This window comes from Oncorhynchus mykiss, chromosome 20 (assembly GCF_057628025.1).
Source record: "Oncorhynchus mykiss isolate SJ-2025 chromosome 20, ASM5762802v1, whole genome shotgun sequence".
In the NCBI taxonomy this organism is placed as follows: Eukaryota; Metazoa; Chordata; class Actinopteri; order Salmoniformes; family Salmonidae; genus Oncorhynchus; species Oncorhynchus mykiss.
In genome coordinates this window covers 46,955,981-46,977,894 of record NC_143041.1, presented here as the reverse complement: position 1 = coordinate 46,977,894, position 21,914 = coordinate 46,955,981, and the positions used below count along the sequence as shown (strand labels likewise).

Here is a 21,914-nt window from a genome sequence, read left to right as displayed (position 1 = left end):
CTGAGCTCTTATAAAAAAATTAAATCTGTTCCGTTCCTATGCTCAGCCACAGCATATTTTCTGTTCGTATCCTGCGGATTGAAGATGCTCGGATTCCTCGCGTTAACTCTGTCAGCGAGTAAGTGAAATGCATATTTCATTCATTCATTTTTGCGCACAGTAAATATCTTATATGAGCCCTGTGCAGTACTTGTGGGTGTCTAAAGGCAAGGCTGTTTTTTGTCTTTCTGTTCAGGCTGTCCCTGTGTGACCTGGCTGGGTCAGAGCGGTGTGCTAAAACGCAGAATAAAGGGGAGCGTTTGAAAGAGGCCGGGAACATCAACACTTCTCTGATGACGCTGGGCAAGTGTATCAACGCCTTACGTCAAAGCCAGCAATCCAAGTGAGCCTTGTCTGCTTTTTGACATATGTAATAGAGTCTACAAAACATTAGGAACGCCTTCCTAATATTGGGGGGGGATACGTAATCTTTTAGCTGAATCTTCAACTCATTTCCCAGTGCTCTGAGAAGTGTGGTTTTGTTGTACATCGTCCCTGTCCAAACTTAATAAATACAATTTATTTTCTGACCTGCCGCTTGTTTGCTAGGCTACCACAGCACATCCCTTTCAGGGAGAGCAAGCTCACCCACTACCTGCAGGGCTTCTTCTGTGGGTGGGGCAAAGCCTGCATGGTCGTCAACATCAACCAGTGTGCCTCCATGTACGACGAGACGATCAACGTGCTCAAGTTCTCCGCCGTGGCTCAGAAGGTGGTGGTGCTGACATCCAAGACCGTCGTCCCCCATCTCGCCACCAAGACGTCGGCCCGGGAACTGTCCATGATCGTCGACCACGCAGACAGGAAGAACCTGTTGGGTCGGCGGAGAAGGAGCTCCCTGGTTGGCTGGGAGACCAGTTTGGAGGATGTGCAGGAGGATGTTGATGACATGGAAGAGGAGAGCACGGCAGAGGACAGCGTGATTGAGGAGACCATGCAAGAAGTGGACGATGACAAGTTTCTCATCGATAAAGATGCTTATGAGGTAAGGCTCTCCCCCTAGCTACTAGAGCTGGGAGTGCCAGGGACCTCATTACCCCAGGCCTCATTACACTGGGCCTCATTACACAAGGCCTCATTACACCATATTGAGGGATCTCATTACCCCAGGCCTCATTACACCATATTGAGGGATCTCATTACCCCAGGCCTCATTACACCATATTGAGGGACCTCATTACCCCAGGCCTCATTACACCATATTGAGGGATCTCATTACACCATATTGAGGGATTTCATTACACCATACTGAGGGACCTCACCGTACCATATTATCACCATACTGAGGTGCCATTACAATATGTATTGCGATTTGGTACTGTTGTTCTCTTGCGTTCTGAACATATTGCTCACCACACGTCTGCTGCAGAGGGACAAGAGTCATGATAACTAGTTTTGATCCGTTGTGGAAATAAGTGCTGAAAACAAATTGGCTCCCTATTTTTAAAAAGTGGAGAACAAGCTATGAAGGAAAAAATAGTTTTTGTGCAGGGACAGCCAACTAGCGCAAAAATAATAGCGACATTGTCAAAAAGACACAATATATTGTCAAAAATAATATCCCGATTATGTAACCAGATTGATTTGTTCCCCCATCACTACTAACCTCTGTTTAGTAGTCACCTACATTACCAGGCCCTGATTTGATTGTTCTGGAATTTGAGGAAGATTCAGGCCTACTAATAGCCTCGTAAAGAGACCAGACTTTTGCCTGATCAGGTCACATTGTCAAAACTCTGGTCCCTTTTTATGAATGTAAAGTTCACCCAGAACTAAAGTCTTGTGTAATTTGGTCAGATGCTTTATTTAAAATAAAATGTAAAAAAATATATATAAGTCTGTCCACAAGAGAGAAATGTGAAGTAAGTATTTTAATGTCTGTTAACCCTTTCAGAGCCAACTCCTCCAGTTGAAGGAGCTCCGGGAGCAGCTCCAGAAAGAGAGGTCTGAAAACCTGGCTCTGGAATCTCGGATCCGGGACGAGGTCACCAAGGAGTTCTCGGAGCTCTTCTCTGAAATGCAGACCGACTACAAGTGAGCTCTTCTCTGCCTGTTTGGTTTTAAGTAATCATTTTTGTAGGGCTGCTTTTTAAAATAATAATAGATTGGATTTATATATTGCTTTTCTAGCAACTGAGGTACTCAAAGCTTTACATTAGTAAGGGGGATTTAAAGGTAAATGTTTTTGAAATGCATAAAACTGAACAAGCTGTAGCTATAATAACTTGATTTCTTTGTCTTTTTTAAAGGGAACGTCTGGCCAAAGAGAAGGAGATTGTCGAGGAGAGAGCGGAGAGGCGTCTAGAGATCCTGAAGAATCTAGTGAACAAGAACACCAGTCAAGAGGAGCTGGAAAGAACTGATGAAGAACTGGACAGAGCAGAGCGAGCCACGGTAATACGGCCAAACAAGACACGTTGGCCATCGAGCAGTGTCAACCTCCATCATAAATAGCCTTGTCTCTTCCTCCACCCGACACTGACTTTGCTGATAACTACTCAATTGAGGAATCACGTACCGACTATGACATGTGGTCTCACCTAGCTATCTTAAGATGAATGTAAGTCGCTCTGGATAAGAGCTTCTGCTGAATTACTAAAAATGTGTATTGTCTCGTGTAGAAGGACAGGTCGTCGTTGGGAGGCATGTTTGACTCCATGTGCAGTGACCTGGCAGGCATAAAGATGGCGGCTGAGACGTGCAAGACATGTCTGGTGGTCGCCCACCCAAGTAGTGACACCGTCTCCAACCTCTCAGAGCAGCTGCCTGTCAAAACCAATGGTAACCAACTGGCCGGCCGCTTTATTTTAGCACGACACAATGGAGTCCACTAAGCGAAGGCGTGACGATGATTTTTGAATGGGGTGTGTAATGTTAAAAACCAAGATGTTGCACCCTTTTTTGGGTCCTCGGGACCAGGATTATGAAACACTGGTGCACTCTGTCACATTCACCTTTCAGTAGAACTCTGTCAGCAATAACCTGTTAATCAGCAGTTTTCACTATCCATCAATGACAGAAGCAGACCGGTTAACCTGATTTTATTTTTTTCAGTGTCTGTGATGGAACGTGCGCGGTTTCCTTCTGGTTGATTAGTCCGTTGTCTTCCGTTGATTTTCAGAACTGGAAAATTATTGCAGACGAGCACCGCAATCAAACGAACAGCTTGATGAGGCTAGAAAGGTACTGTCAAATGTATTTTTTTTATTTTGGATGGGGTATTTTGCAGCAATGTGACTTATTTTTGATTCTAACTAGTCAATCGTGGACAGACTACGTATACCACATGATGATGCTGCAGTTTAGTTCTGTGTTAACTGAGAGTCGTACTGACAAACCTTTTTTTTTTTGTGTTTTCTCTTGTAGACTCTGGAGTCTCAGGAGCTGAAGTTCTCCGACCTCGTGGCGGTGTGTCATGAGAAGGATGAGATGATCTCCTCGCTTCGGAACACCGTGGACCAGCAGGTCAAAGACACTATCAAGGATGTAAGTTCATTTTAAATGACAAGCCATCAGCCTGTTTCATAGTCTAGTGATTCTCAAGGGGGGGGGGGGGGGGACCCCTTTTGTGATAGAAAATTCATCAGGGACCACCCTCATCACAACACATCAAATGTTATTGGTCACATGCACGTGGTTAGCAGATGTTATTGGTCACATGCACGTGGTTAGCAGATGTTATTGGTCACATGCACGTGGTTAGCAGATGTTATTGGTCACATGCACGTGGTTAGCAGATGTTATTGGTCACATGCACGTGGTTAGCAGATGTTATTGGTCACATACACATTGTTAGCAGATGTTATTGGTCACATGGTTAGCAGATGTTATTGGTCACATGGTTAACAGATGTTATTGGTCACATGGTTAACAGATGTTATTGGTCACATGGTTAGCAGATGTTATTGGTCACATGCTCATGGTTAGCAGATGTTATTGGTCACATACACATGGTTAGCAGATGTTATTGGTCACATGGTTAACAGATGTTATTGGTCACATGGTTAGCAGATGTTATTGTGAGTGTAGCACAATTCTTGTGCTTCTAGTTCTGACAGTATATATTTAACAATTCCACCACAACTACCTAATACACCTAAGTAAAGGAATGGAATAAGAATATATAGATATATCGATGAGCAATGCAGAGCGACAGAGGCAAGATGCAGTAGAGGGTATGTAATGTACAGTTGAAGTTGGAAGTTTTACATACACCTCTGCCAAATACGTTTAAACTCTGTTTTTCACAATTCCTGACATTTGATCCTAGTAAAATTCCCTGTCTTAGGTCAGTTAGGATCACCACTTTATTTTAAGAATGTGAAATGTCAGAATAATAGTAGAGAGATTTATTTATTTCAGCTTTTATTTCTTTCATCACATTCCCAGTGGGTCAGAAGTTCACATACACTCAATTAGTATTTGGTAGCATTGCCTTTAAATGGTTTAACTTGGGTCAAACATTTTGGGTAGTCTTCCACAAGCTTCCCACAATAAGTTGGGTGAATTTTGGCCCATTTCTCCTGACAGAGCTGGTGTAACTGAGTCAGGTTTGTAGGCCTCCTTGCTTGGACACGCTTTTTCAGTTCTGTCCACACATTATCTATGGGATTGAGGTCAGGGCTTTGTGATGGCCACTCCAATACCTTTGTTGTCCTTAAAGACATTTTGCCACAACTTTGGAAGTATTGGGGTAATTGTCCATTTGGAAGACCCATTGTGACCAAGCTTTAACTTCCTGACTGATGTCTTGAGATGTTGCTTCAATATATCCACATAATTTTCCATCGTCATGATGCCATCTATTTTGTGAAGTGCACCAGTCCCTCCTGCAGCAAAGCACCCCCACAACATGATGCTGCCACCCCCCCACTGTTGGGATGGTGTTCTTCAGCTTGCAAGCTTCACCCTTTTTCCTCCAAACATAAACATAACGATGGTCATTATGGCTAAACAGTTCTATTTTTGTTTCATCAGAACAGATGACATTTCTCCAAAAAGTACGTTCTTTGTCCCCATGTGCAGTTCAAACCGTAGTCTGGCTTTTTTAAGGTAGTTTTGGAGCAGTGGCTTCTTCCTTGCTGAGCGGCCTTTCAGGTTATGTCGATATAGGACTCGTTTTACTGTGGATATAGATACTTTTTTCATGTTTCCTTCAGCATCTTCACAAGGTCCTTTTCTGTTGTTCTGGGATTGATTTGCACTTTTCACACCAAAGTACGTTCATCTCTAGGAGACAGAACGCGTCTCCTTCCTGAGTGGTATGTTGGCTGCGCGGTCCCATGGTGTTTATACTTGCATACTATTGTTTGTACAGATGAACGTGGTATTTGGAAATTGCTCCCAAAGATGAACTAGACTTGTGGAGGTCTACAATGTTTTTCTGGGGTCTTGGCTGATTTATTTTTTCCCATGATGTGAAGCAAAGAGGCACTGACTTTAAAGGGAGGCTGTGAAATACATCCCACAGGTACACCTCCAATTGACTCAAATTATGTCAATTAGCCTATCAGAAGCTTCTGAAGCCATGACGTCATTTTCTGGAATTTTCCAAGCTGTTTAAAGGCACAGTCAACTTAGTGTATGTAAACTTCTGACCCACTGGAATTGTGATACAGTGAAATAATCTGTAAACATGTTGGAAAAATGACTTGTGTCATGCACAAAGTAGGTGTTCTAACTGACTTGCCAAAACTATAGTTTGTTAACAAGACATTTGTGGAGTGGTTGAAACACTTAGGTTGGAGTCATTAAAACTAGTTTATGTAAACTTCTGACTTCAACTGTACATGTGAGATGTGTAATGCAAGATATGTAAACATTAAAGTGACTAGTGATCCATTTTTATTGAAGTGGCCAATGATTTCAAGTTTGTATGTAGGCAGCAGCCTCTTTGTGTTAGTGATGAACATAATTGCATATGAGTTCTGCTCTGACTTTTTGCAGTGCGTCATGGCTGGACGAACCAAGTCTGACCCTGGGAAGCAACATTTTTAAAAGCCCGTGTCTTGGCATCTGAGAGAATATTGCAATGCGACACATTTTGTCACGGGGCAGAGTTTTAAAAATGTACTGTGGATACCAATATCCCTGTGAGCTGCCCAGGCCTGTGTCACTCAGGGTTAAGAATATACATTGTAAATGAATGATATTGTATTATAACCTCTTAACTTATTCCACGGATGTGTTGTCCAAAACTGTGTTTAATATCTTAGTAGTATTTATGAACAATGTATTATATTTTGACATCTGACCACCTGCGGTACCTAGCCGACCTCACTTTGAGTACCCCTGGCACCCTCTGTATTTGACAATACCTCTCCCATTTTTATAGCTTACTGGTGCCAATTTCCCATCCAAATGTCACCTTTTTTTTTATGAATGCTCATATCCAGAACGTGACCAATTTTTATTCCAGCTTGAGTAGGCCATGCTAGATGTTTTAACACTGTTTTTTGGGGTTTCCCTTGTCAGAAGACTACATTCGACAGCATCAAGGATGAGCTCCGGCATCTGAAGAGCAGTTGCACTTGCTCCGGAGGGGGGCAGCTCAGCTCTCGCACAGAGAGCCGTAAACGGCTGGTGGACCTCCAGCCGGACCTGGAGGAACAGCCCCCTAGCAAGAAAGGTATGGGTTCGGCTCCTCCCACTGCCGGGATGTCCCTCCCACCGTTTGTTGGGAGGAGAGTAATGCCGGAGGTCGCAAAAACATCCGCTCAAAAAGGCGGCTGTCTGCGCTCCAGAAGTCATGCTGCCTCAGACTTCCTTATGTATAAATGCTTCTATTCGCCATTTGTGGGGTATTCATGATTTTAAACAATAATAAATTGTTCTTTTGTTGGTTTTCTGTACTCAGATATATATATAGATATATATATATATATATATATATATATATATATATATATATATATATATATATATATATATATATATATATATATATATATAACATTGTACAGCTGTGGAAGGTATTATTGAGGCGTCGCATCATTAGTCTAGACACCATGTTCTGAGAAATGATCTTCACTAACCATACTCACTAATATGGGCTTAGAAATGTTTATTTTTCATTATCATTTGCTGTTTAGCAAACCTCTAGCCCTAATCCCATTCCACTGGCTAAAGCTTAAGGACAGAACACCAGATTCATTCAGTTGTATACTGTTAAGCATCCCATTAACCCAAACTAACATCCCACCATACTGCCGATGATTCTATTATAATATACTTTGTTTGCAATGCCTTTTAAAAAAAAAAACATTTTTGAAGAGATGACTCATCAGATGTCCTGTTCTTTGTTAGGATTCCATGGGGAGGGTAGTGGAGAGGAAGAGGAGAAGATGGACAGATTGCGCTGGGAGCAGGAAGTGAAATCCTCAGAAGTGGCGCGACTAGTAGACACTCTGCAGCTTGATCGGGTAGCACACGGAGAGGGTGACTGGAAAGTGCAGGAGAAGAATATCTCCTGTATGGAGGAGCTGAAAGCTGAGCTGGAGGCGCATACGCGTGCTCACGAGGAGGCCCTGTCCACGGTGGTGGAGGAGGAGGCGTGGAGGGAGAATGCCAGGTTACTCCAGGAACGGGGAGACTTGCAGCGGGAGATGAGCACACTCCGAGGGGAATCCCAGGATCTAACTGGGAAGCTGCAGGCCATGGAGAGGGAGGTCAGTCTGCAGACAGCCAGAGCAGAAAAAGCTGCCGAAGACCGACAGGCCACGCATGACCACGAGCTCAGAGAGAAAACTGCCCTTATTGACTCCCTGAAACAGGAAGTGGCACGCCTAGGGCAGGAAGTCGTGGCCTCTCAGGCTGCGTCGGGAGTACAAAGGGACAGCAGGCTTCTCAGAGACAAGATGGCGGAACTGAAGAGGGAATGCTCAGAGGCCCTGGAGGAGAGGCTCCTGCTGAAAGAGAAACTGGCCCAACAGCAGATCTCAGAACAGGAGTTGGAGGAGCTTAAAGAGAAACTGGCCCAACAGCAGAAAGAGAAACTGGCCCAACAGCAGATCATAGAACAGGAGTTGGGGGAACTGAAAGAGAAACTGGCCCAACAGCAGATCTCAGAACAGGAGTTGGGGGAACTGAAAGAGAAACTGGCCCAACAGCAGATCATAGAACAGGAGTTGGAGGAGCTGAAAGAGAAACTGGCCCAACAGCAGATCATAGAACAGGAGCTGAAAGAGAAACTGGCCCAACAGCAGATCATAGAACAGGAGCTGAAAGAGAAACTGGCCCAACAGCAGATCTCAGAACAGGAGTTGGGGGAACTGAAAGAGAAACTGGCCCAACAGCAGATCTCAGAACAGGAGTTGGGGGAACTGAAAGAGAAACTGGCCCAACAGCAGAAAGAGAAACTGGCCCAACAGCAGATCTCAGAACAGGAGTTGGAGGAGCTGAAAGAGAAACTGGCCCAACAGCAGATCATAGAACAGGAGCTGAAAGAGAAACTGGCCCAACAGCAGATCTCAGAACAGGAGTTGGGGGAACTGAAAGAGAAACTGGCCCAACAGCAGATCATAGAACAGGAGTTGGGGGAACTGAAAGAGAAACTGGCCCAACAGCAGATCATAGAACAGGAGTTGGGGGAACTGAAAGAGAAACTGGCCCAACAGGAACTGACCTTGGAGCAGCTTAAGGCGGAAATGGAGGCTAAAGAAGAGGCCCACGTTGACAGCAAAAACTCTAATCTGGAGGCTGAGGTTGCAACCTTGAAGGGAAAGCTGGCCTATCTGGAGGAAGAGGAGCGCACACGCCAAACAGAGAGGGAGGTGGCTGTAACCGTGTCCCAAACGGAGAGAGTGACAGAGTTGGAGAAGATACTGTTCGACAAGGAGGCGGAGGTGTCGGGCCTGCAGCGGAGCCTGAGGGAGGCGCAGGAGAGGTGGGAGGATGAGGAGACCGCTGCGGTGCAGGAGGCTCGTAGGAGGGAGGTGGAGAGGAGGAGGGAGCTGCTGGCCGTGGCTGAAGAGGCCATCGCTCAGAAGGACGCTGAGCTGAAGAAGAGAGCCCAGGACATCACCAGGTTAGTGGGCTGGCTGGCATCGTTCACTCTGACTAGTGGGGAGGCCTACGGGCCAATCCCAAATCATCCTCTAAACCCTATGCACGTGTGGAGATCTGAGAGGATATGATTGGTGTATGCTAGGTGGAACTGTCACCGTACTGCCTATCAGAGGGCAAGGTGCAGCTATTACAAGATTGATTACACGTGTCTTCTCAGATCTCTACAAGTGTACAGGGCACCGGGTTTAGGGGTTGTTTTGATTTATTTATTTTCCCTGCTCATCCCGACTGCTAAACCTCTCTCTCTCTAATATAGCGGTGTTTTTAAATGAATCTCATGTGTTTGTGACCACAGATTGAAGGAGACCATTAAACTTGACTCGGACAAAGTGAAGAGTTTGAGCCTGGACCTTGAGAGGAAAGACGATGAAGTTTCTGATCTCAAAGAGAAGCTGTCCGACTCTAAAAAACAGATACAGCAAGTTCAAAAGGAGGTATATTTTTCATTGTGGCGGCAGGGTAGCCTAGTGGTTAGAGCGTAGGGGCAGCAGCGTAGCCTAGTGGTTAGAGCGTAGGGGCAGCAGCGTAGCCTAGTGGTTAGAGCGTAGGGGCAGCAGCGTAGCCTAGTGGTTAGAGCGTAGGGGCAGCAGCGTAGCCTAGTGGTTAGAGCGTAGGGGCAGCAGCGTAGCCTAGTGGTTAGAGCGTAGGGGCAGCAGCGTAGCCTAGTGGTTAGAGCGTAGGGGCAGCAGCGTAGCCTAGTGGTTAGAGCGTAGGGGCAGCAGCGTAGCCTAGTGGTTAGAGCGTAGGGGCAGCAGCGTAGCCTAGTGGTTAGAGCGTAGGGGCAGCAGCGTAGCCTAGTGGTTAGAGTGTAGGGGCAGCAGCGTAGCCTAGTGGTTAGAGTGTAGGGGCAGCAGCGTAGCCTAGTGGTTAGAGCGTAGGGGCAGCAGCGTAGCCTAGTGGTTAGAGTGTAGGGGCAGCAGCGTAGCCTAGTGGTTAGAGTGTAGGGGCAGCAGCGTAGCCTAGTGGTTAGAGCGTAGGGGCGGCAGGTAGCCTAGTGGTTAGTGTAGGGGCGGCAGGTAGCCTAGTGGTTAGAGCGTAGAGGCGGCAGCGTAGCCTAGTGGTTAGAGCGTAGAGGCGGCAGCGTAGCCTAGTGGTTAGAGTGTAGGGGCGGCAGCGTAGCCTAGTGGTTAGAGCGTTGGACTAGTAACCGAAAGGTTGCAAGATCAAATCCCCAAGCTGACAAGGTACAAAATCTGTCGTTCTGCCCCTGAACAAGGCAGTTCAGGGGTTCTGCCCCTGAACTGCCTTGTTCAGGGGCCGTCATTGAAAATAAGCTACTTCTACTGTCAATGTCTGTCTATGGAGATTGCATGGTTGTGTGCTTGATTTTTACATTTTTTATACACTTGTCAGCAATGAGTGTGGCTGAAATGGCAAAAATCCACTCATTTGAACAGGTGTCCACATACTTTTGCAATGTAGTTGGTGAATAATTCTACACACAATCACTATTTCAATAACATATTAAACACTAGTAATACAATATGAATAACGCATTAAACACTTAATGACGTATTGAAGACTTGATAACCTGTGTGACCCTTTTTTGTTATCCCTACCCAAGATCGTCTTGGAGAAATCTCTCAAACTGAAACTGCTGGACTTGGAGAAAGTGAGGAAACAGCAGCAGGCAGACTTGGCCAACAAAGACCGGACCATACAACAACTGAAATCTGTATGTTGTGTACTCTCTGGGTTATTTTCATTCTAACAAAGATAAATATATATATATATATATGCATGCCCTTGTTGTTGACCGGCTCGGCTCTTCCTCTATCCAGGAACATTCTGCTGACTCGAAGTCTGCGGAGAACCTAAAGCTGTATCAGAACGCCTGCAAAGGTACCCATTGCTCCGTACTGTTCTACCCTGTGTGTCTGTCTTCCATACATCAGTCTGTGTTTTGAACTCTCTTCCTCGACTACTTAGTAAAACTGTGAATTAATCACACTATAGAACACACTGTTCTAAAAAATGTATTCCGTTTAGCAGCAAATATCAACATATGAGACTCACGCATACTGAGAATGCAGCGTCACTCACGCATACTGAGAATGCAGCGTCACTCACGCATACTGAGAATGCAGCGTCACTCACGCATACTGAGAATGCAGCGTCACTCACGCATACTGAGAGAATGCAGCGTCACTCACGCATACTGAGAGAATGCAGCGTCACTCACGCATACTGAGAGAATGCAGCGTCACTCACGCATACTGAGAAAATGCAGCGTCACTCACGCATACTGAGAATGCAGCGTCACTCACGCATACTGAGAATGCAGCGTCACTCACGCATACTGAGAATGCAGCGTCACTCACGCATACTGAGAATGCAGCGTCACTCACGCATACTGAGAATGCAGCGTCACTCACGCATACTGAGAACGCAGCGTCACTCACGCATACTGAGAACGCAGCGTCACTCACGCATACTGAGAACGCAGCGTCACTCACGCATACTGAGAACGCAGCGTCACTCACGCATACTGAGAACGCAGCGTCACTCACGCATACTGAGAACGCAGCGTCACTCACGCATACTGAGAATGCAGCGTCACTCACGCATACTGAGAATGCAGCGTCACTCACGCATACTGAGAATGCAGCGTCACTCACGCATACTGAGAATGCAGCGTCACTCACGCATACTGAGAATGCAGCGTCACTCACGCATACTGAGAATGCAGCGTCACTCACGCATACTGAGAATGCAGCGTCACTCACGCATACTGAGAATGCAGCGTCACTCACGCATACTGAGAATGCAGCGTCACTCACGCATACTGAGAATGCAGCGTCACTCACGCATACTGAGAATGCAGCGTCACTCACGCATACTGAGAATGCAGCGTCACTCACGCATACTGAGAATGCAGCGTCACTCACGCATACTGAGAATGCAGCGTCACTCACGCATACTGAGAATGCAGCGTCACTCACGCATACTGAGAATGCAGCGTCACTCACGCATACTGAGAATGCAGCGTCACTCACGCATACTGAGAATGCAGCGTCACTCACGCATACTGAGAGAATGCAGCGTCACTCACGCATACTGAGAATGCAGCGTCACTCACGCATACTGAGAGAATGCAGCGTCACTCACGCATACTGAGAGAATGCAGCGTCACTCACGCATACTGAGAAAATGCAGCGTCACTCACGCATACTGAGAAAATGCAGCGTCACTCACGCATACTGAGAAAATGCAGCGTCACTCACGCATACTGAGAGAATGCAGCGTCACTCACGCATACTGAGAGAATGCAGCGTCACTCACGCATACTGAGAGAATGCAGCGTCACTCACGCATACTGAGAGAATGCAGCGTCACTCACGCATACTGAGAAAATGCAGGGTCACTCACGCATACTGAGAAAATGCAGGGTCACTCACGCATACTGAGAAAATGCAGCGTTTAATGCTGTGTGTGTGTGTGTGTGTGTCCTTCAACTCATTGAGGGCTTGATGATGATTAGTTGACAAGTTGAATCAGGTGTGTTTATCTGGGGTTACAATAAAATGTGTACTGTTTGGGAGTACTGGAGTTGGGAAACACTGATTTAATGCGCAATTGCGTGTTTTCCTGTCGTTTGTTTTTGGTACAGCCGTTCCCTTTATCTGATTATTAGACACACGTGGATCTGAAAAGTTGCTCTTCCTCCATTAGCATCCAGAGAATTATATTACTGTGGATGAAAGTCAAAATGAGTTTGACATCCTGGCATTTTTAAAGCATTTACTTTTAAGTTTCAAAATTGCACATACCAGAGAACGTTCTATTTCCACATAACCAAAATGGCCACTATTTAGAATGCAAGTACAAGTATTGGAACACGGTCATGGTGTTGACTACACACAGTCAGATATTGTGACACAGCCATAGTGTTTTTGACAGTACATACAGTAGTCTATTCCAATATGCTCTTCTCTGTGTGTCTCTGTCTTGTATTCATGGGGTTCATTGTGCTTCCTCAGACCTTCAGGCTAAGGAGCGTTTGATTGAGGACATGCGTCTGGCTCTGACTGAGCAGGAGGACACCCAGACCCAACAGGAGCAGGTGCTGGAGGCCAAACTGGAAGAGATTGATGCCCTCACAGAAGGTGGGATTATCAAATCACTATTTTTAAAGTGCGTTTAAACACGTGTCAATACACTTACCAAAACATATCTATATATTAAAAATGAATAATACCAATATAATGTTTAAATATAGCTGCAAACACAAGCAGCAATGAACGGGGTTCACAGGATGACAAAAGAAACAAGATCAGTCTTTATGTGTAATCAGTGAAAGCATTGCCATGTTAATAAAAAATGTAATGAGTAAATACAAAATCTGGAGTGTATCTGAAGTTCATGAGAAGAAACTGATTGTAGCTGATTTTGAGAACTAATGTTACATTATGCAAAGAATAAATTGTTAGACATTTCCTTTTTTTTAAAAATATTTTTAGATATCAATACTAAATTCAGTGTAGTTCATTTTAGGGATGTCCGTGATAGCAATGACGTGTTTTCAAATTGATAGGCCACTGGAGTGGATTTACAGTGGTTTAAAATGGACACTTTAAAATCTGATTTTTATTTATCAATAACTCAGCCATCTTTTGACCAATCCCTTGGCATTTCTCTGTACCATGGGCCAACATTCCAAATTTGGTGTCTGAAGATTTTAAGTATTTTTAGCATATTAGCATCTACTATTGTGGTAATCTTTGAATGCATCAGTTATTTTCTCAAACTCTTTCAGGAATATTGTTAGGAGTGAATTTAACTTATTTTTTTTAGTCCATGAGAAGATTTTTTTTACATGTATTTTTTTAGCAGTAGAGTTACATAGTCAAATAAGTGAATTGTAAATAGTTTCTTAAAGATATCAATGGCAAACTTAACATGGTTCATCGTATTAATGTCTTTGATGACACTGAACAGTTTCATAGGCCATTGTTGAGTGGTACAAAGGATTTAAATGGAAACGTAAATCTAATTTTCCTGATTTTTTTTTTGTATCAGTAACTCAGCCATCTCTTAACCAATCCCTTAGCTTTTCTCAAACTAATCCCTTAGCTTTTCTCAAACTAATCCCTTAGCTTTTCTCAAACTAAGTTAAGAGATGTACAATGAGCCTACATACCGAGATGTCCCAAGATGGAGGAAAACAACCTATCCTGATTGGACCTCATGGGCCCTTGAGACACATTTGTTCAGCGTGAGGAAAGACGTCAACATACACCGTTTCAAGTGGCTAGGTCAAATGGGGCGGTGATATAAGCGTTTAAGTGAGACCCCTTATAACATCGCCACCTACTGGCCAATCAGTGCCATTATTATTTTGACCAAATTACTCATGACCTCTGTTTCTTTTTCTTTGTCAAATTTAGAAAAAATGTATATAATCTAAGAATAACAATAGATTACAGGTTGGCTGTGAACCTCTAAATAATACATATTTTTCCATTTCAGATTTCAGCTCTCTATATTTGGTGACATACAGTACTCAAGTGTTTGTTGTTGTCGTTGTCATTTTCAGAGGTGGAGAAAGTGAAAGGACTGTTACGCTACCAGGACAATAGAAAAGACACTGCGGCCCTGACAGACGGCCAATCGGACGAAGCCAAATTAGCCAAACAGGAAGCCGTTCAGGCTCAAGTGACCTTGAAGGTGAAATATTTAGTTGATAATGCATATTCTGTCCCGTCTTTTTATAAATTGGATTAATCCGTGTTTGTACGTGTTTTTCCCCCAAGTAATCATATGAGTTAGCGCTGGGATTATACAACCAAAAAATGACCGTGACAACTGAACAGACCTCTTATCGAGGACGTCTTTACTGATCTCGATAATTAGGATAAATAGTCTATAGCCTTCTAAATGTGATGTTTGACGTGAATTAAGTGTGGCTGGGTGGTAACGGGACAATTGCTAGCTGCAACGTTCAAACTAGAAGTAGGCGTTTTTAAGGGTCATGTAAAAAGTAATTGAGGGGCACATTGTTAGAAATCAATCATTATTGCGTATTTTTGTCTACATTGTGTGTGTTTTCTAGCTGTGCACTGAGAAGCACCAGGCTGACAGGAGGAAGTGGCTTGAGGAGAAGATGGTTCTGATCCGGCAGGCCAAGGAGGCCGAGGACAAGAGGAACCAGGAGATGAGGAAGTTCGCGGACGGCCGTGAGCGACACGCCAAACAGCAAACCCAAGTGGTAATAGAACTTCCTGTAGAAATGACCCCTTAGAACCTCTCCTCTGGGGACGAGGAGATTCAATAAGATACAGATTAAAAGGATTACCAGCACTGCTGCGTTAACCTCAAATGGATTACAAACAGATTTAACACTGTACACCAACATAACCCCGGATGCCCTTGCATTTGCCTAGGCATTAATAGAAAATACACACTTAACCAATTCTTAACCAATCCCCCCCCCCCCCCCCCAGCCGTTCCGTGTATCTGAACTATTCCACAACCATCACATTTACACCTGATTTCAACTTGTCAACTAATCATCAAGCACTTAAATAGCTGAATCAAGTGGGCTACAACAAAATGGTGAAACGTCTCGGGGTCCCCGAGGAGAGGTTTTATAACCCCTGCCCTTGAGTTCAGCCGCAAAACAGACGGCGCCTGCTAAGGAACCCCTCTTGTCTGTCTGTGACCCTGTAGGAAGATCTCGTGGCCCAGCTCGGTGAGAAGGAGCAGGACCTAGTCAAGTGGAGGAAAGAAAGGGACTCCCTGGTGACCGCTCTGGAGGTCCAGCTAACCAAACTCGTCTCCAACATCGCAGACAAGGATGAACAGATAGCCAGTCTCCGCTGCAACGCCTCCTCTCAGCCAGCAGAGGTCAGTTCAAGCACACACATGATGGGACTGTTAGGTTGGTTGGGGCTGTCGGAGAATGTTCTCATTTGGGATGGTACATATTAGCACTATTAAGGTTGGCTGCAGGGTTGTTGGTCATTTTCCATTTTAACTTTGCATACAGAAGTGATTTGGAGTTTGCACTGTTTAGAAAAACCTTTTATTTTTTTAAGTAGTTGGCACTGATTTTATGCACATTGAGTGTGGAAAATGCTCTCTACAAAGGTATTGTTACTGTAGGTTAATTTTTTATCTATCATTTTGAATTGGAATTGTTTCAAACTGTCTGGATTGGGCACAGTTCACATTCCATTGCGTTTTGTGGTACCTTAACAGCACGAAAATGAACACAACTTTGTACCATGAGGCTGGATGGGAGTTAATTGGTCCATTTATATCCTAATGGGTGGTTGTGTTGGTGGTGTTCGTCCTTCCTCAGAGACACCATGGCCAGGTGGAGGTTGAGGAGCTGCAGAGCCTTCTGTCTGAGAGAGACGCTGAGATCCTTAAGCTGAAGGAACAACTGATGGCTGTAGCCAAAGCAAGTGGCAACGTCTCATCCGCGCCTCCCACTAAGCCCAGAGAGACCGCCACTCTGGTGAGAGAGCCGTCTCCTTTATGACAAATCCAAGTGTATGGGTCACGTGTACAGGATACAGGGTGTAAAAATGCTTTACTTGTGAGCTCTCTACAGTACACATTAAATAAAGTTATATTTATGCTCATCTCCCATCTATATTTTGTAAGTTGGTCTTGTTGATACAAAGGATGATGTCGGTCACTCTCTCTCACTCTCTCTCTCTCACTCTCTCTCACTCTCTCTCTCTCACACAGACTAAAGCAGAGGAGTGCCCTCCCCAAGTCAGTGAGAGAACTCTCCACGACGACAACAGTGAACTAGTACATGGAGTGAAGACTGAGAAGAGGACCAGTCAGGTAACCAGTTGTCTCTCTAGACATGCGGGTTTCCTCCCCACAATGTTTCCCATGCCTTAACACGTCTGTCTGTACGTAACAGAACATCAGTTTGGCATAGAGGAAGTACGTTATCGCCTTATCCGCCCTGTTGCCCCCCCCCCCCCCAGAATGGTAGTTATCAAGATGAAGAGATCACTGAGGAGTGCATTTCTCAAGTTTAGTCTAGTTTGCATCAACTATCTTCACTAAAACCGCTGCGAAGGTTTAGCCTGCAAACCTTTTTTTTTTTTTTGACTCGCTACGTTTTGTCATGCCTGTCTTGTGATTGGTTGGGAGTAGCTGCAGTTGTCCGGAGGTAATCATGGACATTGCATCAGACAGAGCAGACAGCCAGAGATGGTGCTGAGGTGAAGGTTAACGAATGGACACAAGGTTATGTGAGCTATTGAATCAATCCAATATGGTATCCTTCCGTGCGCCAGGAGACACTCCGAGTAAAGGCTTTTCAGTTCTAAAAAATATCCTCTCAAGGTATTGGCCTCATTCTGGTCCACGCTCATTATTTGAAGTGCGTTTTCTACTATTTTTCATGTGTCAATTTTAAACACTTCTGAACGAAGAGCTGTTTGGGGAGCCAAATTAACGTCTCTTTTTAGGTGAACGGAGCCAAATGATCCGGCTCACCAGAAAGCCTTGGCGTGTCCATCGCTAGTTCCACAGCTACGGTAGTCATGGGGGAGTGCAGGGATTTTTAATAACTATTTTCACTCCGATGGAGAAAAATGTACACTGCTCAAAAAAATAAAGGGAACACTAAAATAACACATCCTAGATCTGAATGAATGAAATATTCTTATTCAGTACTTGCTCAATTGGGATTCAGGTCTGGGGAACGGGCGGGCCAGTCCATAGCATCAATGCCTTCCTCTTGCAGGAACTGCTGACACACTCCAGCCACATGAGGTCTAGCATTGTCTTGCATTAGGAGGAACCCAGGGCCAACCGCACCAGCATATGGTCTCACAAGGGGTCTGAGGATCTCATCTCGGCGTCTCCAGACTGTCACGTCTGTCACATGTGCTCAGTGTGAACCTGCTTTCATCTGTGAAGAGCACAGGGCGCCAGTGGCGAATTTGCCAATCTTGGTGTTCTCTGGCAAATGAAAAACGTCCTGCACGGTGTTGGGCTGTAAGCAAACCCCCACCTGTGGACGTCGGGCCCTCATACCACCCTCATGGAGTCTGCTCAAACGGTCAGAAACAGACACATGCACATTTGTGGCCTGCTGGAGGTCATTTTTCAGGGCTCTGGCAGTGCTCCTGCTCCTCCTTGCACAAAGGCGGAGGTAGCGGTCCTGCTGCTGGGTTGTTGCCCTCCTACGGCCTCCTCCACGTCTCCTGATGTACTGGCCTGTCTCCTGGTAGCGCCTCCATGCTCTGGACACTACGCTGACAGACACAGCAAACCTTCTTGCCACAGCTCACATTGATGTGCCATCCTGGATGAGCTGCACTACCTGAGCCACTTGTGTGGGTTGTATACTCTGTCTCATGCTACCACTAGAGTGAAAGCACCGCCAGCATTCAAAAGTGACCAAAACATCAGCCAGGAAGCATAGGAACTCCTTTATTGGGGGTGTCATGCTAATTGCCTATAATTTCCACCTGTTGTCTATTCCATTTGCACAACAGCATGTGAAATGTATTGTCAATCAGTGTTGCTTCCTAAGTGGACAGTTTGATTTCACAGAAGTGTGATTGACTTGGAGTTACATTGTGTTGTTTAAGTGTTCCCTTTATTTTTTTGAGCAGTGTATTTAAAAAAAAATTACAAAAAAATTTGTTCCATGATTTTGTAGTAGAGATTGCTTCTGGCAACGCGTGTCGCTTTAGAATCTGTCAGAACATCATGCTGAATGATAACCCAACTGACTAGACGCTCCTGAAGGGTTAACCCAACTGACTAGACGCTCCTGAAGGGTTAACCCAACTGACTAGACGCTCCTGAAGGGTTAACCCAACTGACTAGACGCTCCTGAAGGGTTAGCCCAACTGACTAGACGCTCCTGAAGGGTTAACCCAACTGACTAGACGCTCCTGAAGGGTTAACCCAACTGACTAGACGCTCCTGAAGGGTTAGCCCAACTGACTAGACGCTCCTGAAGGGTTAGCCCAACTGACTAGACGCTCCTGAAGGGTTAACCCAACTGACTAGACGCTCCTGAAGGGTTAACCCAACTGACTAGACGCTCCTGAAGGGTTAACCCAACTGACTAGACGCTCCTGAAGGGTTAGCCCAACTGACTAGACGCTCCTGAAGGGTTAACCCAACTGACTAGACGCTCCTGAAGGGTTAACCCAACTGACTAGACGCTCCTGAAGGGTTAACCCAACTGACTAGATGCTCCTGAAGGGTTAACCCAACTGACTAGACGCTCCTGAAGGGTTAACCCAACTGACTAGACGCTCCTGAAGGGTTAACCCAACTGACTAGACGCTCCTGAAGGGTTAACCCAACTGACTAGACGCTCCTGAAGGGTTAACCCAACTGACTAGACGCTCCTGAAGGGTTAACCCAACTGACTAGACGCTCCTGAAGGGTTAGCCCAACTGACTAGACGCTCCTGAAGGGTTAACCCAACTGACTAGACGCTCCTGAAGGGTTAACCCAACTGACTAGACGCTCCTGAAGGGTTAACCCAACTGACTAGACGCTCCTGAAGGGTTAGCCCAACTGACTAGACGCTCCTGAAGGGTTAACCCAACTGACTAGACGCTCCTGAAGGGTTAACCCAACTGACTAGACGCTCCTGAAGGGTTAGCCCAACTGACTAGACGCTCCTGAAGGGTTAACCCAACTGACTAGACGCTCCTGAAGGGTTAACCCAACTGACTAGACGCTCCTGAAGGGTTAACCCAACTGACTAGACGCTCCTGAAGGGTTAACCCGACTGACTAGTAGGTTAACCCGACTGACTAGTAGGTTAACCCGACTGACTAGTAGGTTAACCCGACTGACTAGTAGGTTAACCCGACTGACTAGTAGGTTAACCCGACTGACTAGTAGGTTAACCCGACTGACTAGACGCTCCTGAAGGTTAACCCGACTGACTAGTAGGTTAACCCAACTGACTAGGCGCTCCTGAAGGTTAACCCGCCCTCACTGTCATACTGTGTACCCTTGTCTTTTTAGGGGTCTGGGGGCTACCCGTCGGTGCTAGACTCCTCAGAGATCATAACGGAGGGAGGCAGGACCAGCCGCTTCCCCAAGCCTGAGCTCGAGATCTCCTTCAGCCCGCTGCAGCCCAACAGGATGGCCCTGAAACGCCAGGGAGAGGACGTGGTCAACGTCAAAATCACCCGCAAGAGGAAGAGCTCTGAGATCGACAAGGTAGACCGTGTTAAAGGCATCGTTCTCCCCCCCCCCCAAATTACAGAATGACATTTTTAGTTTCCTTTACCCAGTAAGAGCTGTTTGGATATGAGCATGCTATTGCTCCCATGACTTGAATGGGATTTGTGCCAAAAATGCTAAAACGTTAGCATTTGCAAACCGTGCCAGAGTAACTGAACCAAAGCATGGGTTGCTGCCACACCTTGTCCATACACTGCTTACAGGGTAAGCAAACCAATGTCATTTAGGTGAACTGTCCTGTTTTTTTTTTTTTTATTTGTTTTTTTTAACTTTCAGCGAGGGATTGGATGTTCAGTCCGGTGTACAACTGTGCAGTCCTCCTGCCACAGCACGCCTGTAGCGTGAGTACTGTGAGTGAAGGCTGTGGGGCAGTGACGTAGGAGTGAGTGAAGGCTGTGGGGCAGTGACGTAGGAGTGAGTGAAGGCTGTGGGGCAGTGACGTAGGAGTGAGTGAAGGCTGTGGGGCAGTGACGTAGGAGTGAGTGAAGGCTGTGGGGCAGTGACGTAGGAGTGAGTGAAGGCTGTGGGGCAGTGACGTAGGAGTGAGTGAAGGCTATGGGGCAGTGACGTAGGAGTGAGTGAAGGCTGTGGGGCAGTGACGTAGGAGTGAGTGAAGGCTGTGGGGCAGTGACGTAGGAGTGAGTGAAGGCTGTGGGGCAGTGATGTAGGAGTGAGTGAAGGCTGTGGGGCAGTGATGTAGGAGTGAGTGAAGGCTATGGGGCAGTGACGTAGGAGTGAGTGAAGGCTATGGGGCAGTGACGTAGGAGTGAGTGAAGGCTGTGGGGCAGTGACGTAGGAGTGAGTGAAGGCTGTGGGGCAGTGACGTAGGAGTGAGTGAAGGCTATGGGGCAGTGACGTAGGAGTGAGTGAAGGCTGTGGGGCAGTGACGTAGGAGTGAGTGAAGGCTGTGGGGCAGTGACGTAGGAGTGAGTGAAGGCTATGGGGCAGTGATGTAGGAGTGAGTGAAGGCTGTGCGGCAGTATGGGTCTCTGCTGCAGTGACGTAGGAGTGAATGAAGGCTATGGGGTAGTGATGTAGGCATTAGTGAAGGCTATGGGGCAGTATGGGTCTACTGCAGTGACGTAGGAGTGAGTGAAGGCTATGGGGCAGTATGGCCTCCATATAGGAGGAGTATTTCTGAGGTTTAAACCTCTGCAGTTAGACTCCAGTAATTCACTAATGATTTCCCTGCTCACTGTCCCAGTTGTATGATAGAGAGGGGAGGAGAGTGAGACTCGGGGTGAATGTCAATTGTATTTCCTTGATTCCTCACATCCTTACCTCCCTCTCAAAATGCGTTGGTGAAGGAAGTTCGAGGGGAGGAACCTCATATCTTCTACTCCAATGTGCTTTGAGAATGAAACTGGGAGAGGAAACGAGGAGACATTCAACTGAGGACTTGGGGAAAGTGATTGCTGACAGCACATAGGCAGCCTCTGCAGAGGCTTTTGGTCGAAAGACACTACCTTTACACCTGTAGCCTTGATCCAGAACAGCTCATAGAACAGGAGCCCATCACCTGTTTCTGTAGTGAGGCAGCTTGATGTACCAGTACACCTCCTGGATAGGACACTAGTCACTAGTCTAGCTCCTCAGTACACCCCCTGGACAGG

The 21,914-nt window shown here is 45.9% G+C and overlaps 1 protein-coding gene, 1 long non-coding RNA gene and 1 pseudogene across 4 annotated transcripts in view; 1 reads left to right on the top strand and 2 right to left on the bottom strand.

Annotated features, from left to right (window-relative positions):
• Window positions 1–21,914, bottom strand: part of LOC118942075 (uncharacterized) — a 784,985-nt gene that overhangs the window by 100,483 nt on the left and 662,588 nt on the right. The window lies entirely within an intron of this gene.
• The window catches only part of LOC110499563 (kinesin-like protein KIF20B), a 41,291-nt gene that overhangs the window by 4,541 nt on the left and 14,836 nt on the right, over window positions 1–21,914 (top strand). For all 3 annotated transcript variants that reach the window (XM_036956375.2, XM_036956377.2, XM_036956373.2), the window contains exons 9-28: window positions 47–118; window positions 236–382; window positions 589–1,024; window positions 1,934–2,073; window positions 2,289–2,433; window positions 2,661–2,820; window positions 3,161–3,222; window positions 3,406–3,525; window positions 6,514–6,667; window positions 7,345–9,064; window positions 9,401–9,539; window positions 10,670–10,780; window positions 10,887–10,947; window positions 13,086–13,211; window positions 14,642–14,772; window positions 15,158–15,313; window positions 15,775–15,951; window positions 16,409–16,567; window positions 16,804–16,905; window positions 20,080–20,277. In XM_036956375.2, the coding sequence (XP_036812270.2) occupies window positions 47–118; window positions 236–382; window positions 589–1,024; window positions 1,934–2,073; window positions 2,289–2,433; window positions 2,661–2,820; window positions 3,161–3,222; window positions 3,406–3,525; window positions 6,514–6,667; window positions 7,345–9,064; window positions 9,401–9,539; window positions 10,670–10,780; window positions 10,887–10,947; window positions 13,086–13,211; window positions 14,642–14,772; window positions 15,158–15,313; window positions 15,775–15,951; window positions 16,409–16,567; window positions 16,804–16,905; window positions 20,080–20,277 (4,516 nt within the window). The remainder of the gene's footprint in view (window positions 1–46; window positions 119–235; window positions 383–588; window positions 1,025–1,933; window positions 2,074–2,288; window positions 2,434–2,660; window positions 2,821–3,160; window positions 3,223–3,405; window positions 3,526–6,513; window positions 6,668–7,344; window positions 9,065–9,400; window positions 9,540–10,669; window positions 10,781–10,886; window positions 10,948–13,085; window positions 13,212–14,641; window positions 14,773–15,157; window positions 15,314–15,774; window positions 15,952–16,408; window positions 16,568–16,803; window positions 16,906–20,079; window positions 20,278–21,914) is intronic.
• On the bottom strand, window positions 11,104–12,304 carry LOC149974610 (uncharacterized; annotated as a pseudogene).